General features: G+C 36.0%; 1 protein-coding gene across 1 annotated transcript; it reads right to left on the bottom strand.

Moving 5' to 3' along the window:
* Positions 1-1,019: 1,019 nt before the first annotated feature.
* Positions 1,020-24,134, bottom strand: LOC145671123 (uncharacterized). Its single transcript, XM_081739918.1, has 2 exons — positions 23,395-24,134; positions 1,020-1,356 (listed from the first exon to the last, which is right to left on the bottom strand). The coding sequence occupies exons 1-2, from the start codon at positions 23,795-23,797 to the stop codon at positions 1,091-1,093; spliced, it is 669 nt and encodes a 222-aa protein (XP_081596044.1). The 5' UTR covers positions 23,798-24,134; the 3' UTR covers positions 1,020-1,090.
* Positions 24,135-26,413: the final 2,279 nt, after the last annotated feature.

Genomic DNA, 26,413 nt, shown 5'->3' with positions numbered 1-26,413 from the left:
CCAGAAATACGGCATACTACAGTTCCTAAACTCAATGTCTTAGACACCCTGTATTAACATCTTTCCCTCAACTCGATTAGGATTTAGGATTTTTAGATTTTTGGGCTCTCGGCATCTAAGGCCATTTAGCCCCTCACGTTTGAGGGAGCACACTATCCGGGGAAAGGGAAGGAAGAAAGGATTGGGGAAGGAAGGAAGCGGCCTGGACCTATAAATTAGGTACCACCCCGGCATTTTCCTGGTGTGAATTAGGAAAACCTCATTCAGGTTGGCTGGCCTGAAAGAGCATGTTACACTTTTTCGACCGAGCGCCCCTACGCTACACGAGGCCACTTCTCTCAACTCGAGTGCGCGGAAATCTTTTATTAGTAGTTCTTTATTGGACTTAAGGAAGAGAAGAGTTTGGCAAACGTAATACGAAAGAAAATAAATTTTAATATTCATAAGTATGTAATTATTAACTTTTTCAAAAAATACAAGATTAAATCAATATGTTTTAATTAACATTAGAAAATTATTAAAAGTTCGTCTGATTCCTTCATTTCCTAGCTTTCTTATATAATACAAAAATTAGATCAACATTAGATCAGAAGTACAAGAATCGTGAACAAGCGAAAAATCAATCCATGATGAGGTTAGGCAACAAATGCCACAAACGCATTAAACTATTTAATTTAGATGAATAAATAAGATAGAGATAAAAAATAGATAGATAAATGAGGTGAGATAAAGACAGAAGTGTAGGAAATGTATAGATCTTGATTCGCGCTTAGTTTTCAGTGTCTAGCTTACTTTATATTTCGTAAATTGTGATTTTTACTATGCACCTTGCGCCCAAACGTCTGGCGCCTAAACGGCTTCGCGCCCAAACGTCCGGCGCCCAAACGGCAGCGCCGAAACGTCCGCGCCCAAATGGTGGCGCCCAAACGTCCTGTCCCGCGAACTTTATGACTCTTTTCCTCACAACATTGGTTAATTTGACTTGATTCCTTTGTGCTCTGTACGGCCCAACTATAAAATGTGAATAAATAATACGTTTATTTATACGTTCCATCAGTATACAGCTTAGTCATATGACAGAAAAATATTTTTACCACCTTTCCAGTTGCTTTTCCTTTATTTGCTTTTCCAATCTTAAAATCTCCATCCGTGCTTCATGTTCTTTTTGATCTCGTTCCTCTTGTAGTTGCCATTTCCTTTCTCCTCGTTTCTCTGCTGTCTTTTCTCTTTCTTCCTTCATCTTGGCCTCCTCTTTTAACAATTGAAGTTGTAGTTTAGCCAGTTCAAGTTTGGCTTCAACCAACATGTTGAATTTTCTTTTCGTCTTATGGACAAAGCTCTTCCGACTCGTCGCTCCTGTATAATGACAATACGTACAACATTGCAGTGATCTTTTTATATTAAATATTGTTTGTTAATATTTGAATGTAACATTAATAATAATAATAATAATAATAATAATAATAATAATAATAATAATAATAATAATAATAATAATAATAATAATAATAATAATTAGTGAGTCATTTCACAATGTGAAACTACTGTAGACTTCCAAACTATGCTAATTCAATACTCAAACTTGAAGTAGTACATCTGTAATTACTTGTTATAGAGAGGGAACTATGCCCCTCATTCCAACCGAAATTGCACTGTTTGAAAGAACGCGAAAGAATTGTCCTTGGTCATGCACATAATAGTATTTGTTATACAGTGCGTCCCACTAGCTTTCGAACCCGAAAAAAACGTTATAATTTCCGAACAAATGTACATAAGAAAATGAAATTCACAATACAGGTACCTTGTTTCATGCTAAACATGAGAAAGGGTTGAACAGAAGCGCACACGTCAAAACAAAGACGATAGGTGGCGGCAGAGGAAGTGCTGCTTGGCGTGGTGCGCGTGCGTTAGTGTGACTCAGGTCGCTGCATCGCAAGGATGGTTCTGTACAACGTACAGGAATGCGTGTTCATTGATAAAAAATATTGGATATCGGGATCGTATCAGACCGTTCAACGTGAATTTTGCCGTGAATTTGAATGCCGTAAAGAACCATCGAAATCATCAATACATCATTTGGTGAACAAGTTCGAAACAACAGGAACGTTGCTTACGGGACATGGAGGCGCGCGTCCACGGATGTCCGAGGAGACAGTACATAATGTGCGGCAACGTCTTTTGCACTCCCCTAAGAAGAGCCTGCGTCGATTATCACAAGAGGTAGGGATGTCAAAGCAACTGTGCAAAGAGCCGCCAAAAGAGCGAAGCTGTTTCCATATCGCGTTACAGTCGTCCAGGAGTTGAAGACTACAGATTGGGAAAAGCGCGTGATGTATTGTCGTTGGTTGCAAGCTTTGTTGCATGACAATCCAGGAATCCTAGACTATACTTAGTTCACAGATGAACCTTAGTTCCATCTCTCCGGTTATGTGAACTCGCAGAATACTCGGGTGTGGGCCACCGAAAATCCGTATGTGTAGCATGAGATTCCACTTCATCCCTTGAAGGTGGGAGTTTGGTGTGCAATTTCCCGACAGCGTATCATTGGACTCACCTTCTTTGAAGATACAGTAAATACACAAGTTTACCTACACATCTTCAGTGAATTTGTGAATCAGCTGGACTATCAAGAACTGCGTCGCGGTTATTTCCAACAGACGGAGCAACATGTTATACTTCCAAAGTGGCCATGGCAGAAATTGAGTTCTTTTTTTGTGACAGGATAATCTCCAAAGGATTGTGGCCGCCAAGATCCCCGGATTTGACACCACCTGATTTCTTCTTATGGGGTTTTCTAAAAGGTTGTGTCTACAGAAACAACCCACGATCCCTGCAAGAGTTGCGAAACAACATTGAGAATGCGATTCATGAGATCACACCGGAGACTCTACAACGGACTTTTCACAATATGGAATGCCGTGTACAAACATGTCTTGACGTCCAGGGAGGACACTTTTAGCACCTGCTGTGATGGTCATATATTCAGCATGAAACAAGGTACGTGTATTGTGAATGTGCACTGTACAAACACCAAGAGAGGGTAAATTTACATTGAAAGTATTAGTTCTAATGATGCGCATTTCGGGCCATGGTAATCCCTTACTTAGAGCCTGAAGCAGAAGGGGTTAGTTCGTATCCCCCACAATATCACAAAATTAGGCTTTATTGTAAATTACTGTCAAAGACAAGTAAATAATTCCCTTCACATATTTTGATGAAAGTAGAAATGTGTCATGTATATTAATCGTACGTATCTGAAGGACTTACAACTGATTGTAATATATGTTTATTTCATGTATGAATTTTGTAGAACCGTAGATAGTCACAACAGATACTGAGGATAACGAATTCAGAAGTGTTGATCTGTTGCTGAGTGAATCGACTAGTTCCAAGGTTTATTTATTTATTACGTGTTCTGCCATCATTGAATGTAACTTGCTACAAATTAAGAAATTATCATGCAATTTCTCTAATCTTTTCTTCTAACATATTACTCTCCATCATACCTCATATCAGATTAGGGATACGAGACGAGTCGAGACAGGATTATCCTGACAAAATTCGAGTCGAGACACGGCTCTTCCAATAGAGAAATATACATTTTTCGAGTCGAGACATTATTTTTACAGCACATTTTCGAGACGAGACAGCCACAAATCTTGTCTCGTGCGCATCCCTATATCAGATGGAGAATAAGAAAATTTGTTCTGTAATAATGCTCCAGCGAGATCATTTTCATGATTTTAATTATGTTGTGTAATTTATCTGTCTTACTTTTGCTAGCATTCCTTCCGTTCTTCCTTGCTGATTTTCTTCATTATTCTTTTTACCCACATTTTAAATATTTCTTGTCTTGTCTTTCCTTTTTTAACCTTTCTACATATATCCACGTTTGTATTCCTTACGGTAATATGTTTAAAAATATTTGTCTGATAAAGAAATCCACACCGTTGGATTGGCATACTTGCAAGTAACTGTATGGAGGACACCAAAGTCTTCCAGACTTTGGTACGTATCTTTTGGTACGTATCTTAAGGGGAAGGAGGTGAATTCAAAGCGGGAGGGGTTTAAAATTTATACCTGAAATGAAGTATCTCGCTCAGAACTACTCACGTTATGAACTGGGATTCTGCTAGGATTTTCAGTTTGGGTGTATGTATTTTTTGCTGGGATGTTTGGATATTGATGCATGGATAATAAACGAACTTTTATATACATGATAAAATAAAACAAAAAAATACCCTCATAACAAGCATTTTAGAACAGTGCTATTCAACCGGGGGTACGCGTACTCCTGGGGGTACGTATCCTAAAATAAGAATATTTCCAATATTTAGTGAATGATCATAATTGGAGATTTTTTTTTCTTTCCAATTGGCATCTCGGAAACAAGTTCAGTCATCTCATTAACAGATTAGTTCTAAAGTTGCTTTTAGTTTTTTGAATTTTTAACATTGTCCTCAGTGTACGAATTTTATCAGGGAGGATGAGGAGAAAATCCTCCTCAGTAGAACTGGAGTGCCCCATATGTTTTGTAATTTCAAATGTTAATTTTTTCGGATGTGCACCTCATCCCTCTATAAATATTCTTTCGATTCGTACACTGATTGTCCTCTTGTTAGGTCTCTATTTGCCCCATTTTTAATCAACAGAATATGTGTATTAAATTTAATAAGTTCATTTCGATTTAATTTCTTTTAAACAGCTTCAGGGGTACACAGTTGGATGGTGAACTATGTCTAGGGGTATGCCAGGAAAAAGGGTTGAATAGCACTGCTTTAGAGGATATATAAACTTCAGTAATAAAAAAAACTTGGCAAGCTTTTGCGACAAAATATGATCAAGCGAAAGGGTAGAAAAGTAGATTTTAAAACTAAAGTAGGGAACACGAAAGGCTAACTATAAGCTGCTAAACTCTGCCATAGCTTTTATGTAGACCCATGGATAAAATAACAATTAAATTTAAGTTCACCAGTGCTTGAGTACTTTACGGTTTCTACGTGAATTTCCTATACCATCCAGAAGTACCACGCTTTGCACATTGAGGATATATATATATATATATATATATATATATATATATATATATATATATATATATGGCCTCTTCTCCAATTCCAACTTTAAGAACTACCAGCATGAAGTCATGGCTTCATTGTTATCAAATGTTTCTTTCTTTTTGGTTTCTTCAACCACTCCTTATATGACTTTGATATGAAGTTGTTGAATTGTCAAATATTCTCATCATCTTCGGACTCTCGATCGCAAATTTCATCAGTTCGTTCACATGATCAGGAGAAAGTCGAGCCTTCTCGGAACATAAAATTCGGTTCATCGTAGAAAATGGTCTCTGCACAGAAGCTGTACTAAGAGGTGAGAGTAGGTTCAATTTCACTACGGAGAAAAACAGTGGAAGCTTTTCTTTCTTCTGATCACCAGAAGCGAGTTTACACAGAAATTCCGTACACGAATTGTCGTAGAATCGTGTCCTCAAGAAATGTTTTCCAGAGATATGTCCAATACTAGGGAAAGCTTCTTAAGATCTGGATTTACTCCTTTGTCTTTAAGGGTCTTCTGAAATGACGCCAAAGTCTGGAAGTATCATTAAATTTATCTCGAACATTTTGTACAGTTACAGCTATCTCTCTGTAACACTTTCCAATCTTGATCATATCTTGTTTGGATATATCACCACAAAAAGTAACGCCTGCTTCTTCTGCAGAAGCCATCATTGTTTTTGACGCATCAAGAATTTCTTCCATACTACATATTTCATATTGTGTAGGAAGAAATTTCCGATACAACTGCATTTACGAATATCATGGCTTCACAAATATTATTCGAGATACTTTGTTGGTCTGCGTTACTCAGATATGTTAGTTTGCGTTAAATCTGTAGACATTATGCACTGAGAATTCTTTACAACATACATGAAAATCAGAGTTTGATAATTATAAATGTGCCAAGTAACATATTTACTGAATTTTTCATTGTGCATACTATATTATGCACTAAAATATTTCATCTAATGGTTTAAGTGTTCCATATAAACGCATTTCAAGTCCTATATCTACATCCTATCCAGATCAATCGTGTACCGAATCAAAATTAAAGAATTCGTCTTTCATAGCAAAATATATTAGTAATTGTCTGATATTGATGTATTCAATCTTCCTTGGACGTATTTCTGAGTGTTGGGTACTACTATCTAGATTTAACTGAGTGTGTACTCTATGTACGGTAGCACAACAAAATTTATACATTTCTACACAAAAAAATATGCTCAGTATTATTATCTTAACCCATAAGTGCTACCGTCAGGTCCTTTTGGAACCCCATAGATATTTAACATGACAAATCCCTTAAATGAACAAGATCACTAAGCAGCATTTTCTTCCAACTGTATACGGTACTCAAAATTAATAATATAAAAAAAGTTTCTTGATGCACTGCTGATTTGTACATATACGGATTGTTTCACATGTAACTAGTTCATTATAACTTTGGAAATATTCCACATTATAATAAAACTGTCCAAAGCATCAAATAGGTATTAATCTAATATATAAAATTGAAAGTGATTATATGTTTGTGACTTAATAACTCTTGAATTACCCGACCGATCTCGATCAAATTTTCAACATAGATGAGGTTTGGGCCTGGGTGCACTGAGAAAAAAAATTGTAGGTGGCATACTTAAAAAGATAGGTTACATGCGTAATTCCTGTAGTTTTTGGACTTAACGTACACCAGACGTATAACTGAAAACGCATGTTTTATAATACTTTCTGTATAAGTGTTCCATCTATACGTACTTTCTGTATGAAACAATGTAGGCGGTCAGGATCTCACATACAAATGGACGTATATAGCATATAGCTGACGAAGGTAACATAAGTATATACATGTGATATACGGAAAACTGTTAGATGTCATACATCCTGCAACGGCATGATGTAACATCAAACGGCAGTGCCTATGTATCATACGGATAACGTATGCTCCGTATTGATTTCTATAGTAAGCAAGAGGATACCGTATATTTGTACAATATACCGCTGTCCGGAGAACGGATTTTTCTCAGTGTGACTTCACTTTGACGGTGCAACTTACGGAAGGTGGAGGAGGAGAGATATTTAAAAATGATCGAAAATGACCAATATTAGTGTCGAATCCATAGTTTTCGGGATCGCTGAGGTGAACCGTGACACTTCCGATGCTGTTTAAATCCAAATTCAGTCCCACAACTTAGTATAGGGATATATACATATATAGATATATTGATATATATCGGGTGTTGCAAAATAAGTGTTACAACTCTTGGGAGGTGATTCCTGCCAATGAGACAAGAAAAAAAGTTCTCTTGAACTTTCGGCTATCGGACATAGTTTCAGATCTACAAGGTGCCGAAAGCGTGGGAAAATGACTTTCGGACGCCAATAGTTCGGAAACTATCCAACGTAAAGAGGGCGGGTAAAAAATTTACTGAAGAAGTCGTACCAGCTCTATTGAATTTTGCATATTTCACAATCCTACCACGCACGCGCAAGGGATTCCCTAAAGGAACGTAGGGATTCCCGGATAATCTGCCAAATGAAAATTGCTGTAAATGATATGAATTGATAGGATTTCTACCAGGTAACAATAATTCGTTTGTATCAAGTCGATATCTGGAACGAATACAAAATGGCGGACAACTTCATGCCCGTTGTGTGTGGTTGCATAATCGCCAGGTACGAATGTTGGCCAACAGTGACGTTCTGAGTATTAAGTGTAGTGAATTTGTATTCAAATGCTCTAAAAAGACATCTGGAGTGTCGGTAGAGCGTAACAGATGAAGGAAGGTGATTCACATGTGTGGAAACACGTAACGAAAAATGACCAGAAATATACTCTATAAACGTGAGTTCAAAGAGTCGGAAATGTAAGGAATACAACAAGAACATGAAAGTCATTGCCAATTCACCAATAATATTCCCTCAAACCGATGCAATATAATGTGTACGGTTGCATACCAATAAGGATGCAACAACTGAGGCCAAGGAGACTCACAAAGAAACTGGGGAAACTAAAGGAATGTGACTAGTGGGATCGCATGATCGATATTGAAATGTGGCAAATGTGTATTGGAAACTAACGTTCTAAACTCTGCTATTACATCTGGTGCACTTTCTGGTAAACCGTAACTAGAACACGAATGTATCAATGTCTCCTCTTTTCTAAGATGTTGTCCCACACTCGATACATATGAAAAGAAATCTCTTAATTCATGGTCCAAATTCTGATAGAACGTGTCACTACTGCTTGAACACCATACAAATGGAAAATAAATCGACATGAGAAACAAAACAAAACAAAAAAAAAGTCTGAAAGCTCTGATTGTTTACAACTGTGCAATAAGAATAACAAAATGAAACACACATGCATATCGGGATGCTGACAAGAGTACTTGCCAAAGAAAGTGGGTACTACTCAAAGAAATGAATACAAAGAAAGTGATGCTCCCTCGTAGTCTCAGGGCTTGAGAGCTCGCTCTCGCGCGCGTGGTCGCAGTTTCAAATCCTGCTTGGAACCCACGGTCTCAGATTCAAAACCGGAGTAGTGGTTCGGATCCCACTTGAAACTGTAGGTCCCACCTGTGCCTAGCCCTGTCGTTGAAAAAGATACTAAACGCCATAACATAAGCAAAAGAAGAAAGTGGAGTAAACACGCACGATGACAGGTAACGCATCGAGGCATTTACAGGGATATTTCTTGCTTGTAATCAAGTAGTCCGGGGTGGAGACACAAGTGGTTCGGATCCTATGTTAAACTGTAGAAAGTCATGATCATCCCATTGAAGGCAATGGCAAACCATCAGCTTTACCTTGCACAAAAATCTTCGAATCGAACACTTACTTCCATCCAGAACTCCACATCAGCTTCAGCACCATCTGTTGTGATTTGCCGAGGAAAGTCATTCCACAAACAAGTGAAAGAATAAAAGCCATCCTTTCTAATGGTTCCGTACGACTCAATGACAGCTTGGTGTGAAATTGCTACCATGAAAGGCACGACCACAAAGGCAAATAATAATAATAATAATAATAATAATAATAATAATAATAATAATAATAATAATAATAATAATAATAATAATTAATAAACTAAACATAATCATAATAATCGTAATAGGATGTTTGAATAACTACATCTGAAAATGACGCTATGTAGTCAGAATAGGTTGATAACGATTTCAGCTATGTAATACAGAAAGCGCCACTAGAGGCATGGGATGTGTACCTATGTCTGCTGTGACGTATTAGCGTTGGTGAATACACCCAGCAACTGTTTTTAGTCGACAGTTGATTGTCTTGTACGTCCTTCGTTTTGCTGTTCTGAGTTTAGTCTGGCTTGTGTGTGCCGTTGAATTGCGCCAAGGAGTATTCTACCTTCAGTGCGTATTTCGGTGTTCCTTTTGGGTTTGTGCGTGAACACCTATGTGACATTACGTGGGTGCGAATCGAAATAGTTGTCATTTGTCACTGGGACGTAAATTTCCCCCCTCCCGTGTTCATCAGCTCTGGAACAGGATAATGGAGGAATACTCTACCCACGAGCTCACCGATATGCACCTCATCTACGGGGAGGCACACCAAAACAGCCGTCAAGCACGCCGTATGTATCAGGAACGCTTTCCAAATAGGCAGCTACCAGCACATACACTTTTTGCACGACTTGATGCTCGACTGCGTGAAACTGGCTCGCTACTACCTCGTAAGTGGGATTGTGGAAGACCTCGCACTGTGCGCACTGTGCAGTTTGAAGAGGAGGTGTTGGATGCGATATGGGACGATCCTGACACTAGCACACGTGCTATTGCTCAGCCGAGACAAACCCATCATACTACTGTGTTCCGCGTTCTTCAGGAAGAGGGTTTGTACCCATACAAATTGCAGAAGGTGCAGCACATACTACCTACGGACTTTCCCAAGCGGATGGATTTTTGTCAATGGTATCTGCAACAAACACATACCATTCCAGATTTTCCAACAACAGTGTTGTGGACGGATGAGTCAATGTTTACTAGAGATGGCATCTTGAATAGCCACAACAGTCATGTCTGGGATATGGACAATCCCCACGCAATACTTGTGCGCCATCATCAACACAGGTTCGCAGTGAATGTGTGGTGTGGAATCGTAGGTGACCATTTGATAGGTCCGTACATTTTGCCTACTACCATAAATGGTGGGAATTATCGTGTGTTTCTTCAGAACGTATTGCCAGAACTTTTAGAAAACGTGCCGCTTGCAGATAGACAACGTATTTGGTTTCAGCACGACGGTGCCTCCGCACATTTTGACCGGGAAACCAGGGTCGTACTCAACAACATTTTTGGCGATCACTGGATTGGCAGGGGTGGACCTCATCCGTGGCCACCTCGGTCACCCGACCTCACATCGGTGGATTTCTTTTTGTGGGGGGAAATGAAACGGCTTGTGTATGACACCCCCGTGGAAAGTGCTGAGGACCTCGTTGCTCGCATCAATGCCGCTGCTGGGACCATTAGTGATATGCCACATGGATTTGCGCCTACCAGACAAGCTGTGCTTCGCCGGTGTCATCTTTGTATTGATGTCAATGGCGAACACTTCCAACAACGTCTCTGAATATTATAGTGTTTGTAAGGCTTTCTTCGTACTACATAGTTTCTTAAAGTGCATGGTACAAGATACAAATAGTGCAGATCCTGAAGCTTATTGTTAATTTTTTTCTAATTGTTAATTGTTCCGTCCCACCCCCCTTTCTTCAGCTCATTTTCTTTTCTTTCTGATGCTATTCTAGCGTTAGTGGGACCTGTGCCGATTTGTTTTATTTATTCTTCGTTGAAATGTGCACTGTACAAATTTCAGCCTTTATTTTTTCTATATTTTGAGTGCGTAATATTGTCCCAGAAGAAGTGGGACATGCTAACATATAGTTACTTTCAAGCTGTATCAAAATTTGAACCATGTCTTTTAGAAAGTTATTTCCCATGTTTCGAGTGTGGGACAATGTTTCAGACGAAGGGGGTCGTAGATTCAATTGTGTTCTACTTACGTTGTACCAGAATGTGACTTATGTGTACTAGAACATATTAGAGTTGTTCTCCTATGTTTCGAGTGTGGGACAATGTTCCAGTATAGGTGGGACATGGATATAATTGTGTTCTTTTTACGTTGCACTACAATACGAACCAAGTGTAATAGCAGCATGTACAAAGTTAGTTTCCTATTTTTCCCACATGGGACGATACCACAGCTGTAGTGGGACATGTTAACATTTTTCCATTAGCTATATGTCGATATCAACATATATTTATTAGGACAAGGGCCAAACCCATTTATAGATTTGAACATTACTATTTGTGTAAACGCTAGGGATGTGCACGAGTCGAGTTGATTCGAGATTTAAGCCTGTCTCGACTCGTCTCGAGAAAATGTTGTTACGACTCCTGTCTCGACTCAAAAATATGTTTCTGTCTCTTCTCGACAGTTTCTGTCTCGACTCGGGACATCTCGAAATTCGAGTCGAGACAAAATATATGAGTTAAAATATACGCACGCATCAGCCAGAACATTATGACTACCTACCTAATTGTCAGTATGTCCATCTGTAGAACGGATAACAACGGCGACGCGTCTTGGCATGGACGCAATGATCCTCGGTAAGTCGCTGGAGAGAGTTGGCACATGTGCACACACAGTTCACCTAATTCCGGTAAATTCAGGGGACGGGCGATGCACTCTGATGTCACGTTAAGTCACATCCTTGATGCGTTCGATTGGGTTCAGATCCGACAAGTTGGGGGCCAGCACATCACTTGAAACTCACCCCTGTGTTCCTCGAACAACTTCATCACACTCCTGGCCTTGTGACATTGTGTATTTTCTTGTCGAAAAATGTCACTACCGTTGGGAGCTGAAAATTAAATCTTGATCTCGAAAGATCAACTATGTAGTTTATACGTTCTGTACCTTTTTAAAGTAATAAATGATGGAATTGGCTTCAAGCTGTTTCTGAGTGGATACTTTCTTTAAAATAATATTAAAAATTATAGAAAGACTTTCGAGACATTCGAGTCGAGTTGAGATTTTTACGAGCAGACTCGACTCGACTCGAATTTTACAGTGTGCCTCGACTCGTGCGCATCCCTAGTAACCTCGTGTCAATTATTATTATTATTATTATTATTATTATTATTATTATTATTATTATTATTATTATTATTATTATTATTATTATTATTATTATTATTATTATTATTTGCTTGAAAACTAAGTGCATGACCCACAGTAACAAATCACAATACTATGTAAGTCAGTACGAAAATGACAAAGTACTAGGTCTATAATACAGAAAGTTGACGCAATGAAGGATTTAGGTGTAATATTTGACAGGTCATTGCGCTTTGGTGATCATATACAAAATGTACGTAATGAAGCAAGAAAAACAATTGGTTACCTGTTTAAACAATGGCTTGCTTTTCTGTCAGTCTGACACATACGGGTAAGGACGAACCTAGAATATGCATCGTAACTTCGAACAGCCTAACAAATACTCTTGTGAACAAACTTGAAATGGTCCAAAAGTGTTTTATTAGAATACTTTGATTCAAGTTAGGACTTGACTATTGCTCTAGCACGTATGAATATTGGATAACATACTTTAAATTGGAACGACTGGCTGACAGCAGTACATTGATTGATTCTGTTTTTGTAAAAAAGATACTTGACAATCAATGTATCTCGGGCTATAATTTAAAAAAATGTAGATTTTAAAGTTCCGACATATGGTACGTACTACCATGAGCAAAATAAATGACGCGTCTCTTTATTTTGAAGTTTTTTGAAAATATCTCCGTTTTCTTTATATGTTCGAAATTTCGGAAGCTTTCCCCAGCAGGACAGGTTAATAACAAACCCGTTTTTAATATTTGTGTTAGATATTAGCTTAAAATAAAAAAATTAGAAGCAAAAAACATTAAATCGACAGAAATCTCGAGAATTACCAACTCTGCTAAAGTGGGAAATTTTCAAGAACACGAGGGAATTCTGCATTTCAACACGAAGCAGCGACATCTATGTCATTGAGAGAAATGTGGATTAAATCTACAAACTAAACTTTTAACGAATATTTCTAGTATGTCTTATTATATGCATTATCTGCAAACTCCAAATATATGAATATATGCTAAGTATTAACATAAAGATAGAGCAAATAGTGGAAATTATCTATGGAAAAGGACGAATTGGTAGGACGATCGTAATGAAATATCGTCTTTACCGGAACAGGCTCAGTTCACGTAAAAAAAACAAATAGCTCAGTTAGTTAAAGCAATGAGTCTCTATGCTGAAGGTAGCGGGTTCGATCCCATGGAAGTGCCGTTGTCATTTTTATCTCTACACTACGGTTATTTTATTTATTTTTTTTGTGGGAAAGAATTAAATTGTAACGTATGTGTAAAACTCATGACGATACCAAAAAAAGAAAAAATGCCGTTGTCGCACTTGCATTAGCGTCCCTAATTTTGTTTGCAAACAGTTTCGTAATTATTTCCCCTGTGCTCACTGTTCACCATATGCTCGCTGGCGCATAACGAATGTTTCCCAGTAAATGTTAATTCTAATTTGGAGAATTTTATAAAGTTTCACAATATTTCTCACTAGATACTCTTCTATCTACGTGTTTGGATATTTTGATAACAGATGTCCCTATTAAATGTTTAATTTTCCCTAGATGTTTAATTACGGAAAAGTTTTACAATGTATTTGTATTGAATTGAAATTGTTTTGAATTTACTACATAAGGTAAGTAGACCGAAGGAGGAGAACTCAAGTAATTGATATTCTACGTAAAAGCAACCTATTGTAGAATGATGATGCTTCTTACCTTCAGCACATAATCTTTACGTTAGAGAGTCAGACAGAGAAAAATCCTGGTTTTTCCTCCTCTATGACCACCCATCTTAAACCTCTACATATCATTGTTCGTCTCACAAAATTTCGGTGCTCCAAAAACATTCAAATAATAATAATAATAATAATAATAATAATAATAATAATAATAATAATAATAATAATAATAATAATAATAATAATAATAATAATAATAATAATAATCCTGAATATGCCATCCTTACATAATGTAAGGATATCTTAGTTTCCTAGTTTAAATCTTAAATATCTTAGTTTAAAATGCTTTCTTTAGTACTTATTTAAGCAACCATGTAGGAGGGGGTACGACTTTTTATTTTGCCCCTCTCATTTCAGTACCCTTCCAACAGAAAGTAATTTTTGATAAGCAGGACAGACAAAATGAATAAGAAATATATTTACAGCATCCTCTCCCCTTTCATGATTGGAATATCACGTAATATTTTTTATTCTACGAAAGATGGCCCTGTGCGGTTAGGGGTAGGTAACTAAAAAAATACCTAATATATAGCGCCCCTTGATTGTAATATTACCGCTTCTTTATTTGTACGAGGGAGCCCCTACACAATCAAGGGTGACAAAAAGAATAGGAAGAGTGTCTATTGATTTCAGTGGTGGATCCAGCACGAACTCCTGGGGGAGGGGAGTTGAAGTGAAACATTCTTTTGATGATGTGAAGCTGTCACAAATTACCACTTAACTAAACTAAACAATAGTGGGGGGAACCGGAACCCAGTCAGTTTAAATTGATGTAAAAGTTTAATTTTTGGCTTCATATTAAAAGTTGTGGTTTCAAATGAGAATTTCAGTCCAAGTGGTCAATCATCAAATCTCGTGGGGCTCTTCAGTGTAGGCTAATACGGCCCCCTTATGAGAAAAGGCAAAATTATTAACATGTTTATAACTTTCGAATTTTTCGTCTATTTTAAAGAAATATTTTGCTTCGTATTAAAGTGTTGGTTCCAAATGACAAATTCAGTCCGAGTGGACAATGATCAAATCTCCGGGGGGGGGGCTCTTCAGTATAGGGGGCTACGGCTCCCTTATAAGAAAAGGCAAAAATATGAAAATGCTTATAACTTCCGAATTTTCCGTCTATTTTAAAGAAATTATTGGCTTCATATTAAAGCCTTGGCTTCAAATGACAATTTCAGTCCGTGTGGACAATGATCAAATCTCGGAGGGCTCTTCGGTGTAGGGGTTTCGGCTTCTTTATGGGACAAGATTCACGTAGTTGATATTGCAAAATTGTTTTGTATATATAAGTGGAAACTTGCACCATTTGGTTAATTTTACCTCTTATGTTTTGCAGATTCATATTCCAAGCAATAGTTATTTCGCAGAGCTAAAAGAAGGCACTTACTAGTTTCATTAAAATGAAATGTCTTTTATGAGAAGTTCTCATGGAGCCGACGAACGAATAGGCATCCAAACGTTGGTTAAGTCGAACGGTTGAAACCCGTTGAGCTCGCTACAATTATTATTATTATTATTATTATTATTAATAATAATAATAATAATAATAATAATAATAATAATAGAGCATTCACCTTTGGTGCATGGGGTCCGTGGCTCGATTCCACTTCGCGCCAAGTGAAATTTGAGGTGGACAAATACCGTGTGCATGGGTATGTGTTTTCTTGAGATTTTCCATTTTCCTCCCACTTTCTTCATTTCACCATTTCATTCATCATCATTCTCCCTTAGCGTAGGTGCACAATCGACCAACGTTAAACTAGATATTGCAATTTCAATAATAATAATAATAAAAATTAATTCAACTGAAAGGACTGTAATTTATGTGGACAGCAATTATCATAAATATGCAACCATTATAAAAATAATGCTTTGAGTAGAAAGATAATCCTTTCCAAGTGTTAACGAATGCGCACGAGATAAGGCATGTCTCGAGAAAGAGACAAGACGCGCTTTGTGACATCCAAGATAATACGAGGCAAATGTTTTGGACACGAGATAGCTTGTAAAATGTCTCGTCTTGTCTGGAATGTCTCGAAAACAAAAGTCTAAGTTTTAATATTATCTTTCAAGATCTATTCTCTCAGAAGTAGTTCTCTGCCTTAAAATTAATAACGACATTTGTGATTTAAAAAAAGATAAACAATGCCTAAAGTTAATAGTTAACTTTTCGAAAAGAAGCGTCATTAAGGGTGAACCTGAAAGATGTCCACAAACTTCGGGAGGTGATTCGTGACATCAAAAGGAGACAAATGGTCCTCTTGCAGTTTTCGAATTCAGCTTCGTTGTCGAGATACAGGGTTGCCAACTGGTCGTGTTTGAGAAACTCACTGAGAATAAATTCAAGTCCAAGAATAAACTACTACTCATATATTTTTCAGGTCAATTGACTTATACCATGTTGTAAGGTCAAATATTTATTTATGAAGTGTGTACAAAATTCGCCAGGGTCTTTTCTGAGAAAATCGTCGAGAAAAAGTCACCTCCAAAAATAAACTACCCCTTGTAAATTTTTCTAAGAGAAATATCTGATACTGCAATATAGGGTTGTTAATTAAATATTGATTAATGAAAAATAAACAAAATTGTTAAAACCATTTTTGAGAAAATAGCGTTTTTCGATTTTCGTCTGTTTGTAAACCACACTTATTTTAGGTGGTAGGAAAAAATGGAAAAGCTCCTGTAAGAATACTAAGTAAACCCTAAGTTTAAAATTTGGTGTAGATAAGTTGAACGGTATGGCCTCTAGGCAAGTGCATATAAAAGTGTGCCGAACGGACGGACCGGAAGGACGGGTGTCGAAAAGTCACATTTTCGGTATGTAGACGCCATGAAACATGTAAATCCGTTGAAATCTGAATTTGATATTATTTTCACAATCACTATATTTTCTTCTTTCTTTTGTCGCTCGAAAAAGAAAAGCCTAAGTTTACCACAAAAAGCTAGGGAGTTTCTCAAAAAATATTCAATTACAGGGCCACCGCACTAAACTTTTTCAATTCAATTTCTTAACTGTGTTAGGCCGCAGTTGTTACTGAAGTGTGTATTTGGATAATACGAATAAAGTTATCGTATTATTCAAATACATCGAATGTCAGATTATCGAATAAAAAACTTCGATTGAAAAAAATCCACACTACAAAACTAACTCACACTTTGAGCACATTTTCATTAGACATATAATAGACCAATTAATGCAATCATTGTTTATGAAATATGAAAAAAATCAAATGAGTCACTTTGGGAAAGTCGTTCAAAAAGAACACGTCAAGAGTAACCTACCTCTTGTGAATTGTTTCGAACAATGAGTTAAGATATACTTTTGGTTATCAATAAAATTGTCCGAGTAATTTTTGAGAAAATCGTGAGGGAAAAATAACTCCCCGAAGAAACTATCTCTTGAGGATTCTTTCAGGGTAAGCGAGTTATTCCATATTACTAGGTTTTTAATGAAATATTTATTTCTGAGTACGAACAAAATTGCTTGACTCATTTTTGAGAAAACCGTGGAGGAAAAACACCCTCAAGAGTAAACTACCCCTCGCATATTTTTTCAGGACAAATGAGTTTTGCCATATTGTTCCGTTATTAACGAAATATTTATTTTTGAAATATGAATAAACTCTTTTGAGTCGTTTTTGAGAAAATCGCCCAGACAACACTCCACCAAGAATAAACTACCCCTCGCATTTTTTTAGGACAAACGAGTTATGCCATATTGATAAGTTATTAATGAAATCTTTATTTATGAAATATGAACGAAAACATTTGAGTCCATTTTGAGAAAATCACTGAGAAAAAACTCACCCCCTTAGTATAAACTACCCCTTGTAGATTTTTCTCAGATAAATGCCTTATACCACAAAATAGGGTTGCTAATTAAATATTGATTTATATAAAAAGAAAGAAAACAAGATCGTTAGAGCCAGTTATGAGAAAATATCTTTTTTCTATTTTCATCGTACAGGAAACTACCCTTGTTTTGGGAGTAGGAGGGAAATAAAAAAAACTATAGGAAATACTATGAAAATCTTAAACTAAAATTTGGTGCAGATAAGTTGAACGGTATGGCCTCTAGGGGAGTGCACAGAAAAGTGTAGCGAACGGACGGACGAACAGATAGACATGTATCGAAAAATAACTTTTTCGGTGTTAGGGGCTATAATACGTGTAAATTCGTTGAAATCTCAAATTTGATTTTTTTTTCGAACACCATACTTTCTTCTCTCATTTGTCACTTCAAAGTAAAAGGAACTCAGAACTACAGATAAAAGACACCTACTTTTACACATAGACATTATTTATTGATTTAAAACTGTTTTAGTTTGTGTCATTTCACTTCCAATTGAAAGGTTTTACAATGATTAACGGCATACCAATGACGAGACGGAAGTTTTCAGGAAGTAAATGCATTCAGAAGTCTAGATTGCATTACAGCTATCAGTCTGTTTTTATTTCTGCAATTGTTAACAGCTGTAATTTCGTCCAAACGCTACATGAAATAATTTTTGGTTGACGTCATTGTGTTACTATTTTAGTATTGTTCTCTTCAGACTTGGTTGAAGTTTTGACTTAACGGTTATACAATTTTTTCTTATTTCATCGTTACACATAAGAATAAAATGTTGTGGTGACTGGATAGATTCGAACCTACGAACATTGAGTTTTTATTCTTCAAACAATTTACCAATGGACCAAGCTTTGTCCTCACGTTAACGTACGGTTACAGGGTTTATTACGATTTAAATAAAATGGCTGGCTGTTAGAGTTTCCTGCCCAAATATTTCGATAAAAAATTTTCATTGCTTCGTACATTGTTTAGATACACATTTTAGGAGAGTGAATTTTGGTGTATATAATAATTTCATGCCAGATAAAAGCTGGATAAGTTTTAATAACATGTTTCATATGTAGTTCTTAATAATAGACTTGTTCGGGATGACGTTCCAAGGTTTAGCATTGACTAGCAGTTTTTGCTATTAATATCCCTTCTAGCAATATTGGCAGTAGAAAAAAGTTAGCCCGTGTTAAAGCTTTTTGCTCCTAATTTAGTTATTTTACTTTATTATTTAACGAATATATTGAAAATTGTCAGAGACACGTATGCAGTAATTTATTTCGGGAGGGGTCCGACTTCAATATTAGGATAAATTATAATAAAATTTTAAAAGATAATCCCCAAAATTAGGCTAAATTTACAGAAAAGTTGGGGTTTCAGAGGGGGTCCGGACCCCCTAGACCCACCCCTAAATGCGTTCTTGTTTGTCAGTAACATTTCCTCATTTTGAAACCCTCAAAAACTTCGGATAGACTATATAAAGGAAAACGAGTTATTTTCGATGAAATATCACTTCAAGGAGACGCGTCAGTTTTATTGCACAGTGTGGTATCCCACGTTCACAATGGCAAGAGTTTCTTTCCTCTGATTCTCTGTCATTGTGCTCTATCGAAAGGTTAGGTTTGTAACATATTACTCCTACGAACAAGCATGACTGGCAGATAGGAATACTGAACACAACTCCAGAGAAATGCATGCTGGAACTTACGTTTATAGCTACGCTTTGGTGATTTGCCCTCAAGGTCAATCGAGTGGTAATTCAGTTCCGTCTCTGTTCTTAAGCCATGTTCGTATTACTTCGAACAGTTTTGATAATGAAAAGCATGCCTCTTAATATAACAGACTTCTTTCGCGTAAGAAATCGAAACTCAGTTGGTCAGAGCAACTAGTCTGTAAGAATTAGGTTGTTAGTTAGTTAGGAGCCCAGTACGAGTAAGGGTTTTTATTACTATTGTTTTTATCTTTTTTATGTGAGGAAAAATCAAATTGTGACATCGCGATATCAAATGTATTTGATTAGGTAGCTTTGTCTTACCTAAACTTTAAACATCAGTAACCGTCGAAATTATTTCACTAACCGATCACTTACTGAACATTTCAAACACGTCAAACCAGTGGCATAACATGAAGGTTAACCTCTCCTCCGCAGTCCTTAGTTATGCGTCCGTACTTTCAAGGGCGGACTAAGGGCCGGGCGACTGCCCGGGGTGCCAGAGAAAGAGGGGCACCAAAACGAGCCTCAAAAAGTAAATTTTATAATGTGCTTTCTACTGACGTTTTTGGTTTATATTCTTGTAAAGTAGTGGCAATTATATGATCTTTTTACATTTCACTATGGAAGAAGAGAGTTTCATAGTACTAAGGGGGCTGTATCGAAAAATTGAGAGATGGCATGTAGAATAAAGAGTGCCGGGAATTAAGTATTGTTTGTTTGTTTGCTTGAGTTTAGCGTTCCACGGTTATGCCTTAATGGGCAAGGGAGATGTGGATACTAATTATAGTGGAATCCGAACCACTTTTATCGTTCAACAGTAATCCACCGGGAATTGGACCCGGTACCACAGAGGGCAGGCGTGCTAGCCACTAGACCAGAGGGGGTGGAGTTGGTATTGTTTATAGCGGGCCATATTCTTTGTGAAGTTTTCCTAGGTAATGGATTTCTTTTTGAAAATGGGTTTAAAACAGGGGCGTCATTTAGGGAGGGCAGGGAGGGGCATTTGCCCCCCCCCCTGAGTTTGAGATGTATATAGATTTTATCATTAGAATAGTAGTAAATCAGTGAAAAACGCGAAATTTTACTTATATCAAGAGGTCTTGCCCCCCCCCAAAGCAAAATCTGAAATGACGCTCCTGGTTTAAACTATTAAAAACACTATGATAAAATGTAAAATATAGGCTACTACTAGGGGAAGGGCGCCAAAAAGTCACTTGGCCCGTGTGAAAATTTGGCCTGCTCCGCCCCGGCGTACTTTCTGTATATTTTTTGGCCTTGCAGCTTGTGCGGTCCCCACGCCACATTGTTGCGGGGGCGCTATTTACGCCTAGCTTTCGAACGTAATTCAATAACTGTTTAAGAAATTCTACCATCAGCGTGGAAACGGGAATATATTTTTCTAATAGTCCCATAGAACTTTCACTCAGAACGCCAGATGCAATTTTTCAGAGTGGGCTCTGGCTCATATTCAGGAATAATAATAGTATAATAATAATAATAATAATAATAATAATAATAATAATAATAATAATAATAATAATAATAATAATAATAATAATAAATATGAATGTCTTTGGAGAGCCGAAATTATGTGACACGAATCATTATAGATAGAGCTTTAAGATGAGTGGTCATAGGGGAGGAAAAACAGGATTTTTCTCTCTCTGACTCTCTAACGTTAAGATTATGTGCTGAAGGTAAGAAGCATCATCATTCTACAATAGGTTGCTTTTACGTAGAATATCTATTACTTGAGCTCTCCTCCTTCGGGCAACTTTGCTTATGTAGTAAATTCAAAACAATTTCAATTTAAGACAAATATTTATAGAGAAACTTAAACATTTAATAGGGAAATCTGTTATCAAAATATCCAAACTTTTTTTTTTTTTTTGGTATCGTCATGAGTTTTACACATATGTTACATTTTGATTCTTTCCCAAATAAAAAATAAATAAAATAACCTTAGTGATAAAAATGACAACAGTACTTCCACGGGATTCGAACCGTCTACCTTCGGTATACAAACTCGTTGCTTTATCTAATTGAGCTATTTGCTTTCTTACGTAAGCTGAACCTGTTCTACAGTAAAGACGATTTTTCATTACGATTGGGCTAACAATTCGTCTTTTTCCATAGGTAATTTCCACTATTTGCACTATCTATACGTTAATACTTAGCATAGATTCATATATTTGGAGTTCGCTGATACTGCATATAATAAGACATACTAGAAATATTTCGTTAAAATTTTCGTTTGTAGATCTAATCCACGCTTCTCTCAATGACATAGATGTCGCTGCTTCGTGTTGAAATGCAGAATTCCCTCGCGTTCTTGAAAATTTCCCACTTTAGCAGAGTTGGTAATTCTTGAGATTTCTGTCGATTTAATGTTTTTTGCTTCTAATTTCTTTATTTTAAGCTAATATCTAACACAAATATTAAAAACGGGTTTGTTATTAACCTGTCCTGCTGGGGAAAGCTTCCGAAATTTCGAACATATAAAGAAAACGGAGATATTTTCAAAAAACTTCAAAATAAAGAGACGCGTCATTTATTTTGCTCATAGTAGTACATGGGTAAAAATTTTATTGCAACCACGTAATAGGAAACATATTTTAATCTCCAGAATTTTAACAAGCTATAATGAATGCATATCCTAAAATATGACTTCATTTTAGAATTTTTAATATAAATTAGTAGTTTTTCTTTTTAATTTTAATTTTTGACATCTCATTGTTTTTAGTAATTGACATATACTACACTGTCAGTGTTTTTATTATTAATAATTTATGTTAAAGAGGTAACCATATTCATCACTTGTATAGTGCTAAAATAATGTAGAATAAGACAAAGTCCTGTATTTTTGCTGTTCTCAGCACGCAATAATAATAATAATAATAATAATAATAATAATAATAATAATAATAATAATAATAATAATAATAATAATAATAATAATAATTATTATTATTATTATTATTATTATTATTATTATTATTATTATTATTATTATTATTATTATTATTATTATTAATGTAAACAGTTAAAGCTTTTAAGAAAGCACTATTTAAAAACTGAAAATTAAATCTTTTAGTTTAACGTCCTACGTTTATGCCCTTTAGGCTAAGGGAGACGGTTGATTAAGGCAAGTGAATGATAATGGAAAAATTAATGGAATGATAATATGGGGGAAAACGGAGTACCCCTAGAAAACCCACGAGCACGATGTTGTCCATCACAAACTTACTTGAGCGGGGATCAAACCAGTGACATCATACTTAAGCGGCAAGTGCTCTACCACTAAGCCACCGTACCCCCCCTTCCATGATTTTAATCCACAGTGTACAGCGGGCCAAAAGCTCGAGTGCAAGAACTACTATAATTATACATAAACTAATTTTTTTAAAACAAGAATATCATCTTACTTAGAGGGGTTACTTACATTGATAAGGCGTTCCCGAGTCGACGAAAAAGGAAATGCTGCTTATTCGCGGATAGGCTCTAAAACACACAGAATAATTTCATCGAATATTTAGGTTCTCATTGGGAGCTCGTGTGGTTCAGATCCCACGTTAATCTGTAGGTCTATATCTCACATAGCTTCGGCACTGAATGGTTCCCAAACTCCAAATCAGTCAAATTATTATTATTATTATTATTATTATTATTATTATTATTATTATTATTATTATTATTATTATTATTATTATTATTATTATTATTGCGATATCCTAAATTATAAACACTTCAAGGACATATAATTAAAGTGCTATACCTTACTATTTCACAGAGAGGATTTTTAAAAAAGACTTTCTCAAGCATATAAAATAAGCGTCGTAATTTTGCACTTTTCATTTGCGTAAACATCCATTATATACAATAAGTGTATGCAGGTCTAATAAACTTACCTTCCAAATTGTCAGTAGGATTAGTTGCATTTGACTGCCCGTTCAATGGTAGACCTTGTAGAATGTTTTTAATCCTTACTGTAAATGGACTTAATTTAACTTTTTCACTGTCACCATCGATTTGAAGTAAAGCTTGTCGTTCCGCATCCAATTCTTTCCGCGCTTGCTTTTTCAGACCTTCATATTTCCATTTAAGAGTCTTGGAAGTACGGCTAACCACATTAGAAGATGCATTGAATAGATGAGTTACTTTGTCCCATGCCTTTTCTTTATCCTTCCACGCAACGGAATCTGTTTTTCTGGTCTCAATTATTTCACTGAACTGTTCTACTAGAGAAAGTAATAGCTCTGTTTCTTGCAATGTAAAATTAACACTTCTCTCTCGCTTTTGTGCCATGACCATAAAAACGGGCCGATTGTCGTTTGTTTCCTCCCTTTTCTAACCGAAATACACTGCGTGATTTTAATAAAACTGCCTTAGTTGTCTGCTTGATAAATTAACGCTGCAAATACCTAATCTCGCACAAGCAGGTCTTTGATATCTATATCTCTCAGATAAAGACAGAAAAGAAAAACGCCATCATTTTATCAGAAAGCCATAGAGCTAATAACTCTTATCATGCGCTGTTGAACTGAAATGCAAAGAGCTGTTAGATAAAATTATCTCAAAGAGGCTGTTCAGTACATTTCAGTGTTATACCAATCTTCTACTGAGAGTTCCGTTAGCGGAGTTGTTAGCAGGCGCACACAAAGCTGTGTGAATCCAAGATCGATCCACGGTGAAGAATCTGGTTCGTATACCACATTTAAACGCTCCTCGGCGTCCCGTTGAATATAAATACTCTTTTAAAATACTGTAACTGTTTTGACTAGATTCATGAAGCGAGCGTAGCTTAGCTTCTACCATTCTACTCAGTTGGCATTTGTGTGTCCGTCTGTTCCACGGTAACTCTCGTATAACGTATCCCATTTTAATTCAACTTGGTATATGCCTTACTTCAACTTTTAGAAATAACTATTTTTTGGGGTTGGAATTTATAAAGTATGAAGGCGTAAAATAAAATAAAATCCTCCTCCTCCCCATCACAAGTTTGAACATTCTACTTGCAAGACCATTTTCCAATATAAACCACATAAAATTTACTCGGTTTTAATGAAACTTGGTATGCATATGGCTTCCTTAAAGTTGAAGGAATAATCCTATTTTGGGGTTCTAATTCACACAAAAAAGAGGGCAAAGTAAGGTAGAACTTATTTACGTATAACATGAATTACTAATATTATTTAATGACTAATAAAAAGGCCAAAAATTGCAAAAGAGTTTCATAAAATAAGCTATATTTAAGGCTATAAGCATTTCCTAGATTTGTATGGCTAAGTGTCTCTCCAAATATGCTGGATTTAGCCAAAAACTAGGCCAAATTGACATCAGTAGTAGTAATTCTTTTATAAAAAAATATGTTCACTTATTAAAGTGTTTCTTACAACGTTATAATCTTTCATAGCCATATGTTAAAACTTTCATTTAAATATCCCTACAGTCTTATGAAGTTGGTCAACCAATATATATTTTCTTTGCTTCTTTTATTTCCAAAGATTTTGAAGGATCAGTTGCTTATTGTAGGTAATAAATGGTGTGGTGTATTAAACCAAACAAATGAGAATTTAAAAAAATTGAAGTGTTTATTCTCGCTTTACCTTAATTTCCCCCTTTGGATGTAATATAAAATGTTTGTGAATTAGAGGCTTTCTCTCAAGGTGTAAAGCCTTTACTGCGCTATTTGCGACATGAAAAATTATAATATTAATTTTAATAGACTTTTAAATTCATTTTCATCGAAATTGACTTCCTTTAATTTCATCTTGTTAATAATAAACAACAAAAAAAAAATGTTCGATTGTATGAAATATATTAAATTTTGTGGATCAGGGGCCACAGAAGTTTTGAACGGTCCCTAAATCGAGTTTTCGTTTTTTTTTTTTTTTTTTTTTTTTTTGCGGAATAAGCACATCATACAAGTACTGAGTAAATTGTTAGTTTTGGTTTGGCTACACTATATGTAGTTCTCAAAATATGGGGAGTAGAAGAAAATGTTTGATTGTATGAAATATATTGAATTTTGTGGATCAGGGGCTACAGAATTTTTCAACAGTTCCTAATCAGAGTTTTCGTATTTTTTACGTAATAAGCACATCGTACTGAGTAAGTTGTTAGTTTTAGTTTGGCTACACTATATGTAGTTCTCGAGATATAAGGCATAGAAGATTTTTGCCTGAAATATATTGGATCTTTTGATCCAAAAAAATAATTAAGAAAATGTTTCTATTAATAATATTAATAACTTATGTTTTATAATTTTCAGGTTCGACCGTAAAGAGTCGGAAATAACGCAAAATGAACATAGATTTATTACTCAAATACGCCACAAGAGGAATTCAGTGTTATTGCAGGTATGTACAGTTACATATAGTATTGTATGTTTTTTTTTTTTTTTTTTTTTTAATTTCCTGTAACCAGTGATGTACGCAAGTGGGAGTTTCCGGGTTTTCAGTTTCCTCTTGAGCAAGATATTAGGCAAAATTAAGCACATTAGGATATATATTTACATACACACACACAAATACCTGAAATGATATGAACTTTCGAACTTGAACCCTCCCCCTCTTGACGAGATTTTTAGAATTTTGAATTAAGATTTCTGGGCTTTTGGTATCTATGACCATTTAGCCCGTCGCGTTTGAGGGATGACTCCCTCGGCGAGTACACTATCTGGGAAAAGGGAAGGAAGGAAGCGGCCTGGGACCTATAAGTTAGATACCACCTCGGCATTTGCCTGATGTGAATGAGGAAAACTTCATTCAGGGTGACTGGCCTGAAAAAACTATTTTTTTTATTTACTATTTATTTATTTACTATTTTTCGCTGGGGGCACTCGATCGAAAAAGTATAAAACGCTTTTTCAAGCCAGCCACCCTGAATGGGATTTTCCTCATTCACAGCAGGTAAATGCCGGGGTGG

Source organism: Thermobia domestica, chromosome 15 (genome assembly GCF_964235325.1).
Source record: "Thermobia domestica chromosome 15, izTheDome1.hap1.1, whole genome shotgun sequence".
Lineage (NCBI taxonomy): Eukaryota > Metazoa > Arthropoda > Insecta > Zygentoma > Lepismatidae > Thermobia > Thermobia domestica.
This window is presented reverse-complemented; position numbering and strand designations above follow the sequence as displayed.